The sequence below is a fragment of the Nelusetta ayraudi genome, unplaced genomic scaffold (genome assembly GCF_046127955.1).
Source record: "Nelusetta ayraudi isolate G7.1 ecotype Tasmania unplaced genomic scaffold, CSIRO-AGI_Nayr_v1 ptg000034l, whole genome shotgun sequence".
In the NCBI taxonomy this organism is placed as follows: Eukaryota; Metazoa; Chordata; class Actinopteri; order Tetraodontiformes; family Monacanthidae; genus Nelusetta; species Nelusetta ayraudi.
The window spans coordinates 3,225,819-3,241,444 of NW_027466084.1; the positions used below are offsets into that span (position 1 = coordinate 3,225,819).

A 15,626-nucleotide genomic window follows, 5' to 3' on the forward strand; every position below is an offset into this window, starting at 1 on the left:
AAGGTCACTCAGGTGTCGAGGTCATCGACGACACACTGCGTCGCCTTTGATGCTGAGCTATTGCTGTAACGAGGTCACGCTATAAATGATTTTGCCAGTTAGATTTCACCTTTTAACTTTCCTTCATTGATAATAATGAAAAGTTAAATGTATGTACTTCCATCCATCCATCCATTTTCATACATGCTTCCTCCTGCTGTCAGGGTTTGTGGGGCTCTAAAAATTTCACCTGATAACAGGATATTTTCTTTACGGAAAGGAACTTTAACAGTAATCCATGATATACAATATCGATATCGATATCTATATGTATACAGTTTATGTGTGTGTGTATCTAAATTATAAATATGTATATCTATATATGTATTTATGTATATACATACTCCCTCATTGACTGTTTTTTTTTTTTTTAACAGTGACGGAAAAATCTGAACGCCCTCGGCCATTTTGACAGGTTGCAGTTCACACCCCTGACCACTTGGTGGCAATATGCACATTGCAACATCCCCTCCTGACGCACGCCGTGGAGACGTCAGACAGTTTCTTTGCGTGTCTCAACCATTGATGTATTTATTATAAGAACTGGATACCGGACTGGCAATATGGGGGCACGCCGAGTTTTTTTTTTTCCAGTGGCCACTCGAGGTACTGCAGCAATAGAATCCCGTGGGCTCTTTCTCAGCTCGTTACGATTGGCCTGTAAGTGATGTTCTCCAGCACTGTTTTGATTGGCAAAAGACGCACAGACGCACGATAGAAAGTGACACTACTCCGCATGCTCTATTGACCCATCAATGCGGAAGTCAAAAACTTTTTCGGGACCGGCACTGGGTGAGCAACGTCATTGAAATGAACGGCCCGCCATCTTGGATTCTGAGGAGTTGGTCTCAGTGCTCTCACTCACTTCTGCAGTCTCGCACATCCACACCTGACCTCAGCCAATCACAGGTGTGTTGCCTTCACTAGACAACACTCACCAACTCCATTAATGTCGAGTAAACACAGAGCAGAACAGAACACAAGAGAATGAAGTCCAACTGACCGCTACAATACGAATTGGTTATTGTCTCTCTTGATGCTTGACCACTCCAGAAAGACGTCACAGCGGCAGTTGAGCGACAGAAATTTCTTTAAAAAGCCCAATTTGATGACGTGCTAGCGGGCACATGACACGCCAGGACGAAGGTGTGAAACTGTGCGTTTAGTCATAGGAGCATGACAGAAATTATGCCACCACTCTGAATCTCTGTATCTCTTTATTTTTTGTATTTCCTTTTCAAAGCTGTTGGTCGTTGTCCAGAGTCAGGGGGTCTGCTCGAGGTTTCTTCCCAATGTCGAATTTTTCCTGGCCACCATTGCTCTGGAGAGGTCAGTTGGTTTTCTCTATGATCGCATTGAAACGCTGTGATTGATTGATTGATTAACACAGAGAACCACCCATTAGAGACTATTACACTCAAATTCCATCTCACTTTATGCAATTTCTGTATCTTCACAAAAAAAAAAAAAAATCGCTACCCACAATTACTCTCTTTTGTCAATCAAGAACTATTGAGAATCAAAGATGAGCAACATTCTGTTATGCAAGGCATGAGAAATGAATAATTAAAGTGAGTGTGACCCCATTTTAGTCTGTGATTACAGAAAGATTAGATGCTTTAAAACACTCAAGAGGAGCTCAGACATGCTCATACAGGTGTCTCATATCTCACGTCACGAGGTAAGGTAAATGCACAATAAGCTGTAACACTCTGTCTGAGCATGTGTGAGTTATGGAAATATGTCGATTTTGATATCTATTTTATTGTGTATTATGTGTATATTTGTATAGAATGTAATGTGTATAGACTCTTTGAAGCTGGCTTGCACAAATACCAATGACCAATGAGCATGTTAAACTGGTTCTTCTGCCTTTGTGATATTTTTGTTGTCTTTCCAGCTGCATTAAAAGTCAATATTATCTGTCCATCGGGTCCTAAAACAAATCGCTGATGCAAAGACACCAGATGGATTGTCAGTGTTGAATTGTTAATTAGTGCAATTGTGCCAGATATGGAACGAAACGGGCTGGACTCTGTTCTCACAGTTATATGAATCAATTTATTTGTCCTTTTTTTTCAAATAAAAGAGAGTAACAAGAACAACATTCAGTATAAAAAAAAAATGGACTTGATCCATATTTAAACAATTTAAAAAAAAAAAAAAAGTTTTTGAATTCAGGACCCAGAGGGACTGTCTTTGTTTGTTTTTTTATGTGGATAATTGTGAAACCATCTTCCAGCAAATCTTAGGACATGCAGTTTCTCTGTTGTCTGGACTGAACACTTGACTGGTATCTTTCCTTAGAACTGTTTATTACTGTACACGTTGTTTTATTGTTTTTTTGAAAACATGACGTATTCCGACAGTAAAGGCTTTTTAATCCCCCCCCTGTCTTCAGACGGTGGACCAAGATACACTTTGACTAATAGGACCAGATGCACAAAGTGATTGCAAGGCTTTTGCAGCAGAAAACTAGTGCAAATGGCCACACATAGCCAAACGTCCAATCCTTAGAGCCCATGGAATGGTGAAAAGTGGTGGAGAATGTGATGAGGCGCAGGTAGCTTCACCAGACCCATTTGAATATATTTTAATTGATTTTTTTTTGACACCCTCTTCTATGCAAATATGCCTCATTAGAACAAGCACCTCATCCACAAAGACTTGCTCTGACTTCCACATGTAGCTAGCTTGGCAGACGCAATCGAGTAAGTACCAGTTTCATGTGTAAGTGGTAAAAGTTTTTCACGCTTTGCTTTCTCATATGTGGGTGGATGTATATATATCCTTTCTTTGCGTTTATTTGGTTCCCAATTACACGCTCCAATAAGAATTTACATAAATATGAACATAAATCATGCAAATGCAAATCAAAATGTGATTAATCGCGATTAACTATGGAAAGTCAGAGATTAATCTCGCTGCAGGTTGTGACAAGCGAACTGAGTCGGTCTATGAATGGAATGTATTTTAATACGGACGTGAATAACTTTTTGTAGTTGAAATGGTACATTGTGCTCCGTCTCCACGCCGAAAAGCAAACTGCTAGAAAAGGTCATGTATTATGCTCATTATTGCTATAATTACTCCATTACACATCAAGAATTGTACAAGCCAGTGAAATGCGTGGCAGTTAAATGTAAGCAATGTGTTTACATTGCTTACATTTTGCCAGGCACTAGCAAAATGTAAGCAGACACTAGCACCTTTTTGCCAGACACTAGCACCATCCTGAATATAGAAAGCAGCGACAAAATACAGTCTGTCATTCGTCCAGTGACGAATGTTTGAAAAAGGCTCATGTTGCTGGTCCTTTACCAGGTGCAACGGGTTTCGTAAAATATGATATGATATGAGAGGGTTCCAAATGCCAAGTGCTAAAAGGTGTTAAAAACCTTGCTCTGTTTCATTGTTCATTGCTGTCAGTACAAATTTTCCAGGATTAGCGACTGTTTGATTTATTGTCTTAAATCATCAAGACTACATATTATAACAGAATCCATGTTTCCCATTCAAACTCTAAAAAAAAAACAACCAAAAACCCAATAACAGGCCGGTATGAGGCGTGTGAGTCTCTCTCTTAGTTTCCCTTCATCTCGCAAGGTGAAATGATGATGATGCCATTTGTTGCCGGTGATATGGTGCAAACTGCCTTCCTCTTGTGCTCAGTTGCCTCAGCAGAGAAGAGCAAAAAAAAAAAAAAGGTTGTTGCCCACTTTATGGTTTAAAATAAAATACTCTTATTTAAACACAACTTCAACAAACAAGAGCACAAATTTTGTCGTTTAAACGTTTCTCCGCTGCAGTGAAGGCTCCTCTGGATTATTCATCCGCCGTTTTTGAGTGCCGCAGGAGGAGGTCGGGAGAAGCCCCCCCTGATTCCACAGACAGGCTCGTTAAGTTAATTGGCTACTGTAAATTGTCCGTGCGAGAGTGAGTGTGAAGTGTGATAGACTTGCGACCACGATGCAACGCTGCCGTCGGCCCAAGACAAACTGGGGAAAAGGTTGCAGCCGCCTCGTGACCCTGAGCAAAGACGGAGAAGTGGTGACGAATAATCAATGAACGTCTACTCATTCATTCCTCTTACATCTATTCGGCAAAGACAGAGACATACAGTACAAATATCTGGATTAGAAAATCCTCTATACAATTAACATATTCCCCAAACATGTTAATTTGACCTTTGTGTCACCTGACATTTGCGTTCATCCTCTCTCGTTGTCTCCGCTTATGCATTTTTCAGTGACGGTGATGAAGCTACGGCCTTCGCTCCAGCTTGGCGCCGAGGGAGCCGTTTGGGCCAAGCAAAATAAGGGCCATCGCTCCAGCTGTCCGTCCTCTCATCAGGGAGCGGGAAGGGAGGCGACACACCTGACGAGAAACACCAACAAACTGTTGGATCCCTCAGGTCGATTTCTGGCTTTTCCCCCTTGATTTACATATTGGATTTGTGTTGGGCTGCCTCTGATGGAAGTCCCACTATAGCCAATGACAATCAGAAGACTGGCAAGCGTCAACTCATGCGTGTTGCATATTTGGCTTACCTGTATGCACCTGTATTCTCGTTGACTGCTTTAATATCATGGTTAAATCTTGTGGAGTTTTTTTTCTGCTAAAGTCCTGTTTGATCACACAATGATCTGTGGGGATCCTACGTCTGAGTCTGCATCTCTCTCTCTCTCTCTCACACACACGCACACACGCACACATACACATCCTCAATGCATATGGCCTACGTATCTCATTTCTCAGTTCTTGTTCTGGCCCGCTGACAGTAACTTAGCTCAGCGTTTTCCGACCTTTATCGAGCCACGGCGCATTTTTATTACATTGAAAAAAATCCAATGGCACCCCACTAACCAAAAATATCATATAATGACACTTTTTAGCCTAATCGTGACAATATAGTCAGTCTCTTTACTGTCTTTATACTCACTCAGTGTGAAACCCAGAAACCTGTTTAAATGCTAAATGCTCACAAAGCCCCTTTTTCCATTTTTTATCATGCTTATACATATATTACATATATATGCTCTTCTTATATATTTTATATTTCTTATATCTTATATTTCTATACTTGTTTTAACTTGGAAAGCAATTTCCACCAACTACTGATTACTGATTACTCCTTAAAAAGTAATCTAATTACTTCTTTGACTACTTTGTTTCAGAAGCAATCAATTACTAATTACTTTAGTTTAAAAAAGACAAAGTAACAGTTGAGAGCATTTTGATTATGAATAATTTCTTTTTAGACCAAATAAGTGAAATTCGATTTTTTTTTTTTTTTTTTTTTTTCCCAGCGCCTGACATTATCTGTCACCACTGTGCCGCAGCACACAGTGGTCGGAAAGCACTGACTTGGATTATAACCTGTATCAAATCACTGTATTAAAAAAATAAAAAAGTTACATTATAAAGCGGCGCTGATGCAACCTTGAATTCTGGAGAAGGTCACTGTGACCGACGAGCTGTTATTGACCTCACAGGAACAATGGGGATCCAGAGTTCCGCTGCTACAAGAGGCCATTTGATCACCGCTCTTACAAATTCTTCACCGCGGCTCAAGTCGTCCTTTGTCTGCCTGACCAGGCCGGTGTCCCTTCCACCTCCCCTTCATCAGATCCCATTCTTGCGACAAAAGGGAGACAGTGAAATTTTCCACTACAAACAAGCCAACAGGCCAAAGCCCAAGTTCACCAGCGCGGTTTCTGCTTCCTCCGCTGGTGTGTTTGCCTAATGAGACCAGCATTAGCATTTATCTTTCTTTCTTTCTTTTTTTTTGCGCCCAGGCCAGCCGTGATGCCCGGCGCTATTTATTTCCCCTCCGCAAACAGGAAGTGAACGGCAATTACTTGCAAGGAAATGTAAAGCATTCAGGATGCTATTTCTCGGCATCGATGTGTGTAATGAAGTTAAAATTGAGCCTGTGGAACCCACAAAGACACATTAGGTTGGAGGGGAAAATAAAGGTGCGTCTGTTTGTGCTTCTCTCCGCGAATCAAAAACAGCGCAGGGTGAATCACGCAGAAAGTACGTCCTGAATATGAACGTAATTAATTGAAAAAATATTACTCAGGCACCCTGCAACCCTGAGTGCAGTAATGTAAACGGATGGGTGGACCGTTCAAGCAGATTTGTTGCTGACTTTCTTCTTTCTCTGTCTGTAATGAGAAGCCATGATTCTTGTGCAAGGTAACTTTTTGGAGATTTTGAGCGACTCCACACGGACGCTGATGTTTAATGCAGCAACAATGAGCCGTTAAAACCCCCACAGAGCGCCGTGTCAGAGGGGCGCCGGTGAAAAACAAACCTTCCCGCAGGGCAGGACAGTGAAGAACGGAATATCTCGCGCCCCCTTTTTTGCCTTATTACGTTGCCAACAAGGCCAAAAAAATCCAAATTCTACCCTGATCGCTCAGTGCTTGTCCAGTACGGCACAGTCATTAGTTTTCAAAGGGAGAAGAGGCGAGTAAACACAAGACAAAAAAAAGTCAATTTCTACATTTTGTTTTCAAAACGTATCAAAAGTCAAATATAAAATGCATTGAAAACAAGATTTTCGATTCTGTGAAAAGTAAGTGGACTTTGGCCATATCCAGAGGTAGGTGCTGCAGCTTTCTATGCTTTCTATTTGATCGTCCTTTTCCCCATCTACATGAAAATATCAGGAGCATTGTGAATCTAGCATATAGCGATTTGTATCCTGTCACATCAAAAGCAGGACAACAAATGAAATTCACAAGTGGAGCTGTGTCTTAGCTGCGCATTTCAAATGCGCTGGGGTTTGTCGTTGTTGTTTCTTCTTTTTTTTTTTTTTTATGAATTTGGTGAAATGTTTACTCTTCATTTTAAAGGAGAAGCCCGCTTTTGTCACTAAAATGCAGTCGTTGCTTGTGGGTTAGGCATCAGAAGAAATGGAACACAATTGCTTGTCTTCCTGTTATTAATTTGAAAGAGCCAGTTGGTCTAGAAAAGGTACATTTCAATGTTTCAGGTGAACCGCAAACTACAAGCAGTTTCACTGCATGTAATGTGTTCACTGCAGCCACGTTAGTTGCTCACAGGTGGTCACAGGGATAGCAGTGAATCAACTTCCTGTTGTGTTTCGAGTTATTAAACCTGCAGAGTTAAAGGTCCAGTGTGTAATATTTGGCTTGATTTATGATTTTTATGTTGGCAAAAGGCTGACATACGACCCATAAACACATTAATAAAAATGTACACAGTACAGTAAAAGTAATTTGCCTTTCCTACCAATAGAACAGTTCTTATTTTTACATAAGGATATACATAGGTCAATGAGGGTCTTGCTGCCAGTTAGCTGCCATCTTGCACCACCATATTTCTAATGGAGCCTGGTGTGGACAATCCAGCTGCCTGATTAGAGTGTAATTAGGGTGAACGTTTGCGTCTTCAAAAAAAAAAAAATACCAACATAGAAGAAGGTGGACGAGGTATCCAGGTTTGTGCTCGCAAGCCACCGAAGTTCACTGGCAAGCTCGGGAGAGGGAGGGAGGAGAGTGAAAGACGCTGCAACCACCTGATGTTGCTGTTTCTTCTTTAAAATCTCCAAATATTACACACGTAACCTTTTCAAAAATAATAAATAACCCAAATGATTCCAGTTTTGGCCTCTCTCACTTGGTCATTACGAGAGCTGCAGTCTTATGCAATTGCGTAACTGCGTTGTTAAAGTTCGGCCGAGCATTGAAGCGCTCTTGTGTGTATTCACTTGACTACGATGTTACATTTCTGCTGTTTGGAAGCATTTTAGCGAATGCAAGCTGCTGGAAGCCTTCCTACTTCTCATAATTAGACCAATCAATCGTTTGTCCAACCAAACTCTTTGCTTGCCGGCGCTCGTTGCACGCACGTCTTACACAGTGTGTAGCAGGAGGGCACTTTAACTGGAGTCATGCGAGCAGATCCATTTCAGAATGGCTCCGTGCGGGACGGTGCTCTCGTGGTTTGAAAGCGTCTGAAAGGGATGGAGGACGAAAAGACATGGACCCCTTGTACATGTTCAATCGACTCCATTTTTTGTTGTTGTTGTTGTTGTTGTTGTGTTTATTTAAGTTGTGTCAAGAGTGAGATGTGTGCACTTCTCTCATATCATGGCTGGGGATCACTTCCAGGAAACAAATGCCTGCTTGCGCTCAGTAGCTGTCCTGAGTATTGGTTTTTACACCATGGAAAGAGAGAGAGGGCAGAAAAGTGACTTGTAATTAGACACATTTCTCTTTTCAACCACAGCTGGACATTGTTGAGACAAATTGGGGTGATATTTCAACAGTAAAAAAAAATAATAATAATAATAATAAAAAAGAAAATCATTAAGTTAAAACAATATATAAACACCGTTGTTGTTTTTTGGCTTGCTTTTTTTTTTTTTTTTAATTTAACTTATGCAGATACAGGCTACGTGATTCTCATAGCCTGTATCTGCATAGGATTAATTAAATACAACAACAACAACAACAACAACAACTGTGTTTACATATTAAACCAGGTAATGAACACACAGAGTGGAGAGAGGACATTTAAACTCAACGTAAGAGTCTAACGTACATTAACAAGATGAATGAACAGAGAATGTGATGAATGTGATTCCACTTGCAACATCTGTCAAAAACCCCTCCTATTTTATTCCTTGCGCTGTATTCCCGTCACGACTGGTGGCTGAAGACCAAATGTGTGCTTTATAATAAATAACGTAGTACTTCAAACATTTTTTAAAGCTTGTTACACGCGATCAATTCTGACGAATATCAAAAATCTAAAGAGCATATTTATGTCAAATTCGGCGAGGTTCTGGTGGAGAATGGAAGGATGCCGCACGATAGCACTGATTGGATTCGTGGGTGCACGTCCAGCTGTAACAACAGCGAGAGGAGAATCAGGATGCCTAACAAAGCTAAGCTTACTATTTGCTCAGCTTTTTTTTTTTTTTTTTACCGAGGTGATTGGTTTGTTTTGTTTTTTGTTTTACCTTCTCCGGGTGCTACAACCGGATTATTTTAGCCACCAACGCCTTAATGAGAAACACTGATAGCAAACACTTTGGGGAATCCACATGGCTCTGAGTCTTTCGGAGTGAGAACTGTAGCTTTGTTGCAGACCAGTGCAGACACTGAGCTTAGACAATTCAATTCAAAGGAACACCTGTTACTTTACTGCTGTCTTGTTGGTTATGTGACGAAATCCATTTAAATACTTGAGATGAGCAGCCTTGAAGGACTCATTGTCAAAAACCTCACGATCACAAGTTAAAATCATTGATATGATCAGAAATGTGATATTATTGATAATATTATTACCACATTGTATTATTATGTTAATATATCAACTATGAGCGTAATCTCAGTGTTTTGCTTTTGCAATTTTATCAATTTGACATTTCTATGACTTTTTTTTTTTTTAGACTCATGGTCTGACACGATGCGACAAATGTTTCTTTTGTGCAAAATGCCTTCATGTCACTTGATTTAAACAAATGTGTTAGGTCTTTTTTTATTTTGTCTTTTACTGATGCGTTTGCTTTTCCAGAAAATAAAATGGAAACATTAAAGAGGAATTTTAGTTGTGTCCGCGTTTGTTACAATTTCTATTAAAGAAAAACAAACAACAAAAAAAATATATATCGACATACGCGTCCCTGCATCCCTGAATCTTTGAGTCCATTGCCCCACCTACTGTCTGGAAACATGTATTACATCCAGTTCTCATTCAACCACAATGAGAATATGGAGTTTTAGTACTCAAAAAAAAAAAAAAGGCTGTTATGGCCTGAAAATTGTGAATTTTTGGTTGTGCTCTTTCAAAAAGAAAGAAAAAAAAATCCATCCATTGATTTAAAAAAATGGCTAAAACTAAACACAACAAAAGCAAAAACACACAAGACAGGATACAGCATCAGTTAAGTCTAGAAAATATGCTTTCAGATGCTTCCTCATCCCCTTCACTTTTAAGCCTGGGAACAACTGGCAGAGCAACTTCTAAAATGTAACAGAGGGAGATGGAGTGTTTTGGTGACCCATCTCACAAGAAAATATAAATATGGGATGTATATTAAAAAAAAAAAAAACGTGCTCAATGTAAAATTAACAAAAGCAAAGTTACAACAAAATGTGTCTTTGGAGCCCCACTCTCTTTCTTGAACCGACTCTTAAAACACTGAAAAAATGTATAAAATACAGCTACTTGTGACTTATGACTTATGACTATTAATACAGTTTCTTCAAGTTTGGCGGGCCGGATTACAAAGCTTAAGCAGCCGCAACTGACGTCATTTAGTCCACCCTTAATTAATAGACCTCATATTACCCTTAATGTGACACCACGGCTTGAGAATCCATGGAGCGTAGATGTGTCAAACTCGTAATTATTATATTTGGCAATACAATACAAAATAAATCTATTATTACAGCAGAAGTGCTCTGCCCCCTTACCCTGATTATTTAATTTAAAATTTGGCTTTTCGTCTGTTGGTCCTGCTCTGCTGCCACCTGCAAAGAGGTGCTAGCTAACAACACTATGCGACCATGTCAACTCCGGCGTCTTCTTAAAACGAAAGAACCAAGAAATTTAAATCAGAAGGCTGCAAATAAAAAAAAAGAGGCAGACAGACAATTTTTTTTATTTACATTTTGTTTATTCTGATGAGTATTTTTAAATTGGAATTTAATTTTGCATGTGTGCAGTATGAAGTGTGTATTGTATAGTAAGCTTTGCTTGTTCCATAATCAGGGTGAAGCAGAACTCGTCCATATGAAAAGGTTCACTGTTATATCTGGAGGAAGATTTCTTTCAATAAATATCAATGTTGGCCCGCAACTTTGTCCAAATTTTACATTTTGGCCCCACTGTGTATTTGAGTTTGACACTCTTGATGTATAGGATATCGTTTTTTGGGATATCGTTTTTTTTTTGCTAGGACAAAAAAATTCTTTTGTCCATCCATCCATCCATCCATCCATCTTCTATACCCGCTTATTCCTATCCAGGGTCCTGGGGGTCTGCTGGAGCCTCACCCAGCTGTCTTAGGGAGAAGGCAGGGTGACACCCTGGACAAGTCGCCAGGTCATCGCAGGGCCACATAGAGACAAACAACCATGCACACCTACGGACAATTTTAGAACGTTCAATTGACCTCACATGCATGTCTTTGGACTGTTGGAGGAAGTCGGGGAACCCGGAGAGAACCCACGCAGACACAGGGAGAACATGCAAACTCCACACAGAAAGGTCCCAGGCCCGGAATCGAACCCACGACCAGCGTTAACCACTGCGCCGCCCGTGTCGCCCTTCTTTTGTCCTATCACCAAAAATATTTACAGACCGACACCTAAAGCCCTTTGAAATTCTTACCTCCATCGATTGCACTACTTGTTCCCACACAACTCAAACCGACTTTGTTTGCAGCAGTCAACAAAGTAGGAAGTCAGTCGCCCACGCGAGCCCAGGGAGCGCGGGCCCGTCCCCCCCCACTCACACCGCCGTGGTGGACTGCCCCGCCGCTGTGAATGTGTGCCGGCGGTTCGACTGCACGTGCGAGTGTGCGCGTATGAGGCTGTGCACGGCGTGTTTGTAGCGCACGGACATGAGGTTGTAGAGCAGCGGGTTGACGGCGGCGCTGAGGTAGAAGAACACCGACGACACCAGGTTGAAATACTGGACGAGGAAGTAGTAGAACTGCGTGTACGCGTTGTCGGGCTGGGTCTCGTTGAGCACGTCGTGCAGGTGGTCCGACGACACCACGTCGTCTGGGACGGGGCTCGCGGTGGGGGGCGCGCGGCGGGGGCTACTTGCCGCTCTTCCGGACGCGGTGGGTGTTGCTCTGACCCTCGCGCTGTCACGAGCGGGGTTTGCGTCCGTGTCGGCGTGCGTATCATTTCGCGCATCTCGATCCCCGTCAGCCAACTTATCACCGCCCCCCGCGCGAGTGCGTAAAGTCTTTTCGGTGTCTGCGGGGTGCTTGAAGCATGTGAAGTCCACGGCTGGGACTGAAGCGTGGCCGCCGCCGCCGCTGCCTCCGCCAGACGAAGCGTTGCTGTCCAAGTGCGAGTCAATGTCTGTGAACACGGCCTGTTCGTGAGCGCCATGGTAAAGGGTGAAAATGGTGCGACCCACGTGGAAGGGCAGCCAGCACAGGACGAATGCCAGGACGATCACTCCTGGAGAAGGAGGAGGAGGAGGAGAAGAAGAAGCGGGGATTGTTGTGAGGAACGGGGAGAGAAACCTCAGATTTACTGAAGGGATATTTCAACTTTCAACAATTTTTTTTATTTTTATTTTTTTTTATGCGATTTCTCTCGTCTACTTGGGCTCTTGTGATTGTCCAAGACATTTTGAAAAAGTGAATTAAAAATCACACACACACACACACACACACACACACACACACACACACACACACACACACACATCCCCATAGACTCATTAAACGTCATAGTGTAATGGAAAATTGTGCCTAAAGGCCTTAAGCCTGCCTTGTGACTTCTCTGCACGTGCTTTTGGAGTGTTTTTTCATATCTTGTCTAGTAGCGTTTTTCATATCTGTCTGGTTTCTGTTCAACTTTCGACTTCTTGCCCTCTCAGTTGACCTGGGGAAGTGAGCGTGCACTCTGCATGAACTCTTTGTCCTGTTACCGTTCATGCCGCCTTATATGTACATCATACGTGTTTATGTAATCACAAACGTCCATTTTGTCGTCCGTGGCTAAAGGGCAACGAAGGTTCTGTTGACCTGTCCACGGGTGTCTGGGTGGCCAGAGGATGCAGATACCCCTCTAGCGCCACTTCTGTAAACGGTTCAACCTATATAAGATGTACAAGTTTGTTCCTTCTTTGCAAGACCATGCAGACACTTGCTGTGTGTGTGTGTGTGTGTGTGTGTGTGTGTGTGTGTGTGTGTGTGTGTGTGCTTGCCCTGAGCTCAGTAATAAAGATCCAAAAGACCTTCGCATCTCCTCGTTGATCTTTAGTATTTTTTCCACAACAATAGACAGTCATCGACGTCATAATGACGCAATATTTCCTTGTCAGCCTTTCTTGAACAAAGAGCTCATTCTTGGTCCACTCAGTAGTATGTTTTCTGTTTTCAACAATGCTAACGTCAAAGCTTTAAATCTTCACCAGAGCTGACATGTTTGGTTTCGTAAGCTACTGATATGAGTCACTTGTGACTGCCTCGAACCATTTCCTGGACCACAACCAAATATTGCAGTGTAATGTGGCAAAATGAAAAAAAATAAATAAATAAATAAAGTACAACTTGCATTAAAAATCGATCGATCGCGAACGTTAACGGGTGTGTATGAGGACGGAGGAGCACTTCACTGAAGTACTGCTATCCGCGCACACATGCAAGGCCATATAAGGTTCAGTGTCTTGTCCAAGGACGTGTCCACGTGCGGACAGTCAAAGTCGGGATTTGAACCAACGACCCCTCCGGGCCACCGGACGAGCCGAACAAATTAATGAATTGGAAGAATGGGTGTTGACGTGTGTGAACGTTTCTCACCCAGCATTTTGACGGTGTGCCTGTGACTGCGGTCCCTGCGGCTGCTATGCGGACGATACCACAGCGTCCGTCCGATGAGGCTGTAGACCAGGCCCAGGATGCAGACGGGCACCAGGAAGTACATGTTGGAGAGTATGAGCATGGCCGACAGCAGGCCCGAGGTGATGGCGTAGTTTGTCCATCGACACTCTCCTGCGTCACAGTCTCCTCTGTGTTCGCCGTCCATGTAGTCAAAGCCCCCTCCACCTTCTCCTCCCCCTTCATCTTCTTTCAACTTGTTTTGCCGCTCACCCTCAACTTCCACCGTCCTTCCTTCTCCGGCGTCTCCCTTATCTCCTCCACTCCACTCTTCTTTTCCTCCTGCGCCTGGTTTTTCCTCCCCTTTGCCCTCAACGTTGTTGAACTCCTTCATGCTATCGGTCCACTCCCTCACGTCCTTTTCTTTCCAGGAGTTTCCCTCCTCCGCTCTGCCGTCTCGGAAGGTTTCCCGTCCACTTCCCTCTATCAAAAATCCTTCTTCCCCTTCGCCCTCCTGCCATCCGCCGAGTCCAGAGTATTCCATCCCAACATCCTCCACTCCAACCATGACCCACACGGGTGCCGCGCTCACGGCGGCACCCAGCCAGAGGCAGCCGATGATGGTCTTGGTCCTCCGCCGTGTCACGAGGGTCTTGGCCGTCATTGGCCAGCAGACAGCCAGGTACCTCTCCAAGGAAAGGAATGTGATGTGGAGGATGGTGCAAAAGGTGCAGCATTCTGAGAGGAACATTGTCAACTTGCAGGGTAGGACTCCCCAGCGCCATGGGCTGGGCCACCACAGCTAAAAGAAAGAGATTGTATTATTTTGATTTCATACTCATGACAACAGAGTTTTGGGATTCTGGAGTTGGGTTGTTCTGCTTACATTTCTAATTTATAAACCAATCATAAATGTTTAAGTTTATGGACTCCATGAATATGACAACAAACTATGATAGTACACAGAATAATTTACCAGTACAAAAACTGGTAAAGACAAGAATCCACTGGTCAACATGTCTAAAGTAAGACCATTTTTTTCAAGTGTAGTCCCACAGTAGCACAACATTATAAATATATGGGGAGGACATACAATTAGGCATAAGCCATCATTAAATGACTTTACGATCCTTGTTTAGCCTCCACCTGCAATACGACTGTGCAAAGGAAACGACCGAAGATTGATCTGAGAACACTACAGCAGGATATGATTTAGACTGTAGCGCCTGAGGCGTAACAAAAGAAAACTTAATTTTGCAGAGTATTTCCCTCAAGGGAAGGCAATAAGAGCAGGTTTAGAGCGCATTTCACCCCGGCAAGCAATGCATCAGCCAGTTCACACGTCCAAAGTCACCTGTGAATCCTGCTGGGACTGCACTCCTTTGACTGAATGAAACAACAGACAGGGCGTGGACAAACATGGACTATTCGTGCATTTGCAAGTACCTTGTACAGTTCCAGCGGCAGCAGCAGCAGTATCAACATATCGCTAACAGCCATGCTGCTCAGGTAGAGGTACGTGGAGCTTCTCATGTAGGGTCGCAGCCAAACCACCAGGATTGTTAGCATGTTCCCCAAAAGGCCGAAGATCATCAGGAGAATGTAAACCACAGACGTGAGCACTGCAAATATGGAATATGAATAGGTTTCTCATCAAAATAAGAAAGAAAGTAATCCCCAACTCTGCTTTCATGATGTACTCTTTGGCTAGTTCAGTGAAGTGGATGTTTAGTAAGGAGTTGTAATGTCTTGTTTGGCTTCTGAATCTAAAAGAAGGATTGTGTTCAGTAATTCCAAAAATGTCCAATTAGTCCTTGATATACAGTCAAATGAAGGTGGGGGAAATAAAAATAAACAATGACAATCTTATTTTTTTGTATACAGACAATGTAGATTTCCTGTCAATCACTGATCTCATAGCACGTAAAGGGCAAGGGGATGGGAAACAGTATCTTTTTGTGTCTGTAAAAAAATGTATTTAATAAAAACTCGAGCTGCTTTCATCCTCCTGCAAGAAATACAAAAAAAAACAAAAACG

At 42.5% G+C, this 15,626-nt stretch overlaps 1 protein-coding gene and 1 long non-coding RNA gene across 2 annotated transcripts; one reads left to right on the forward strand and one right to left on the reverse strand.

Moving 5' to 3' along the window:
* Positions 1–2,432: 2,432 nt before the first annotated feature.
* Positions 2,433–4,549, forward strand: LOC142892181 (uncharacterized). The gene is made up of 3 exons (XR_012927379.1): positions 2,433–2,569; positions 2,683–2,750; positions 4,289–4,549. It is a non-coding gene; the product is annotated as an uncharacterized LOC142892181 (long non-coding RNA).
* Positions 4,550–11,535: 6,986 nt separating this feature from the next.
* LOC142892502 (uncharacterized) lies at positions 11,536–15,244 on the reverse strand. The gene is made up of 3 exons (XM_076032718.1): positions 15,035–15,244; positions 13,571–14,390; positions 11,536–12,221 (listed from the first exon to the last, which is right to left on the reverse strand). The coding sequence occupies exons 1-3, from the start codon at positions 15,179–15,181 to the stop codon at positions 11,536–11,538; spliced, it is 1,653 nt and encodes a 550-aa protein (XP_075888833.1). The 5' UTR covers positions 15,182–15,244.
* Between the last annotated feature and the right edge of the window lie 382 nt (positions 15,245–15,626).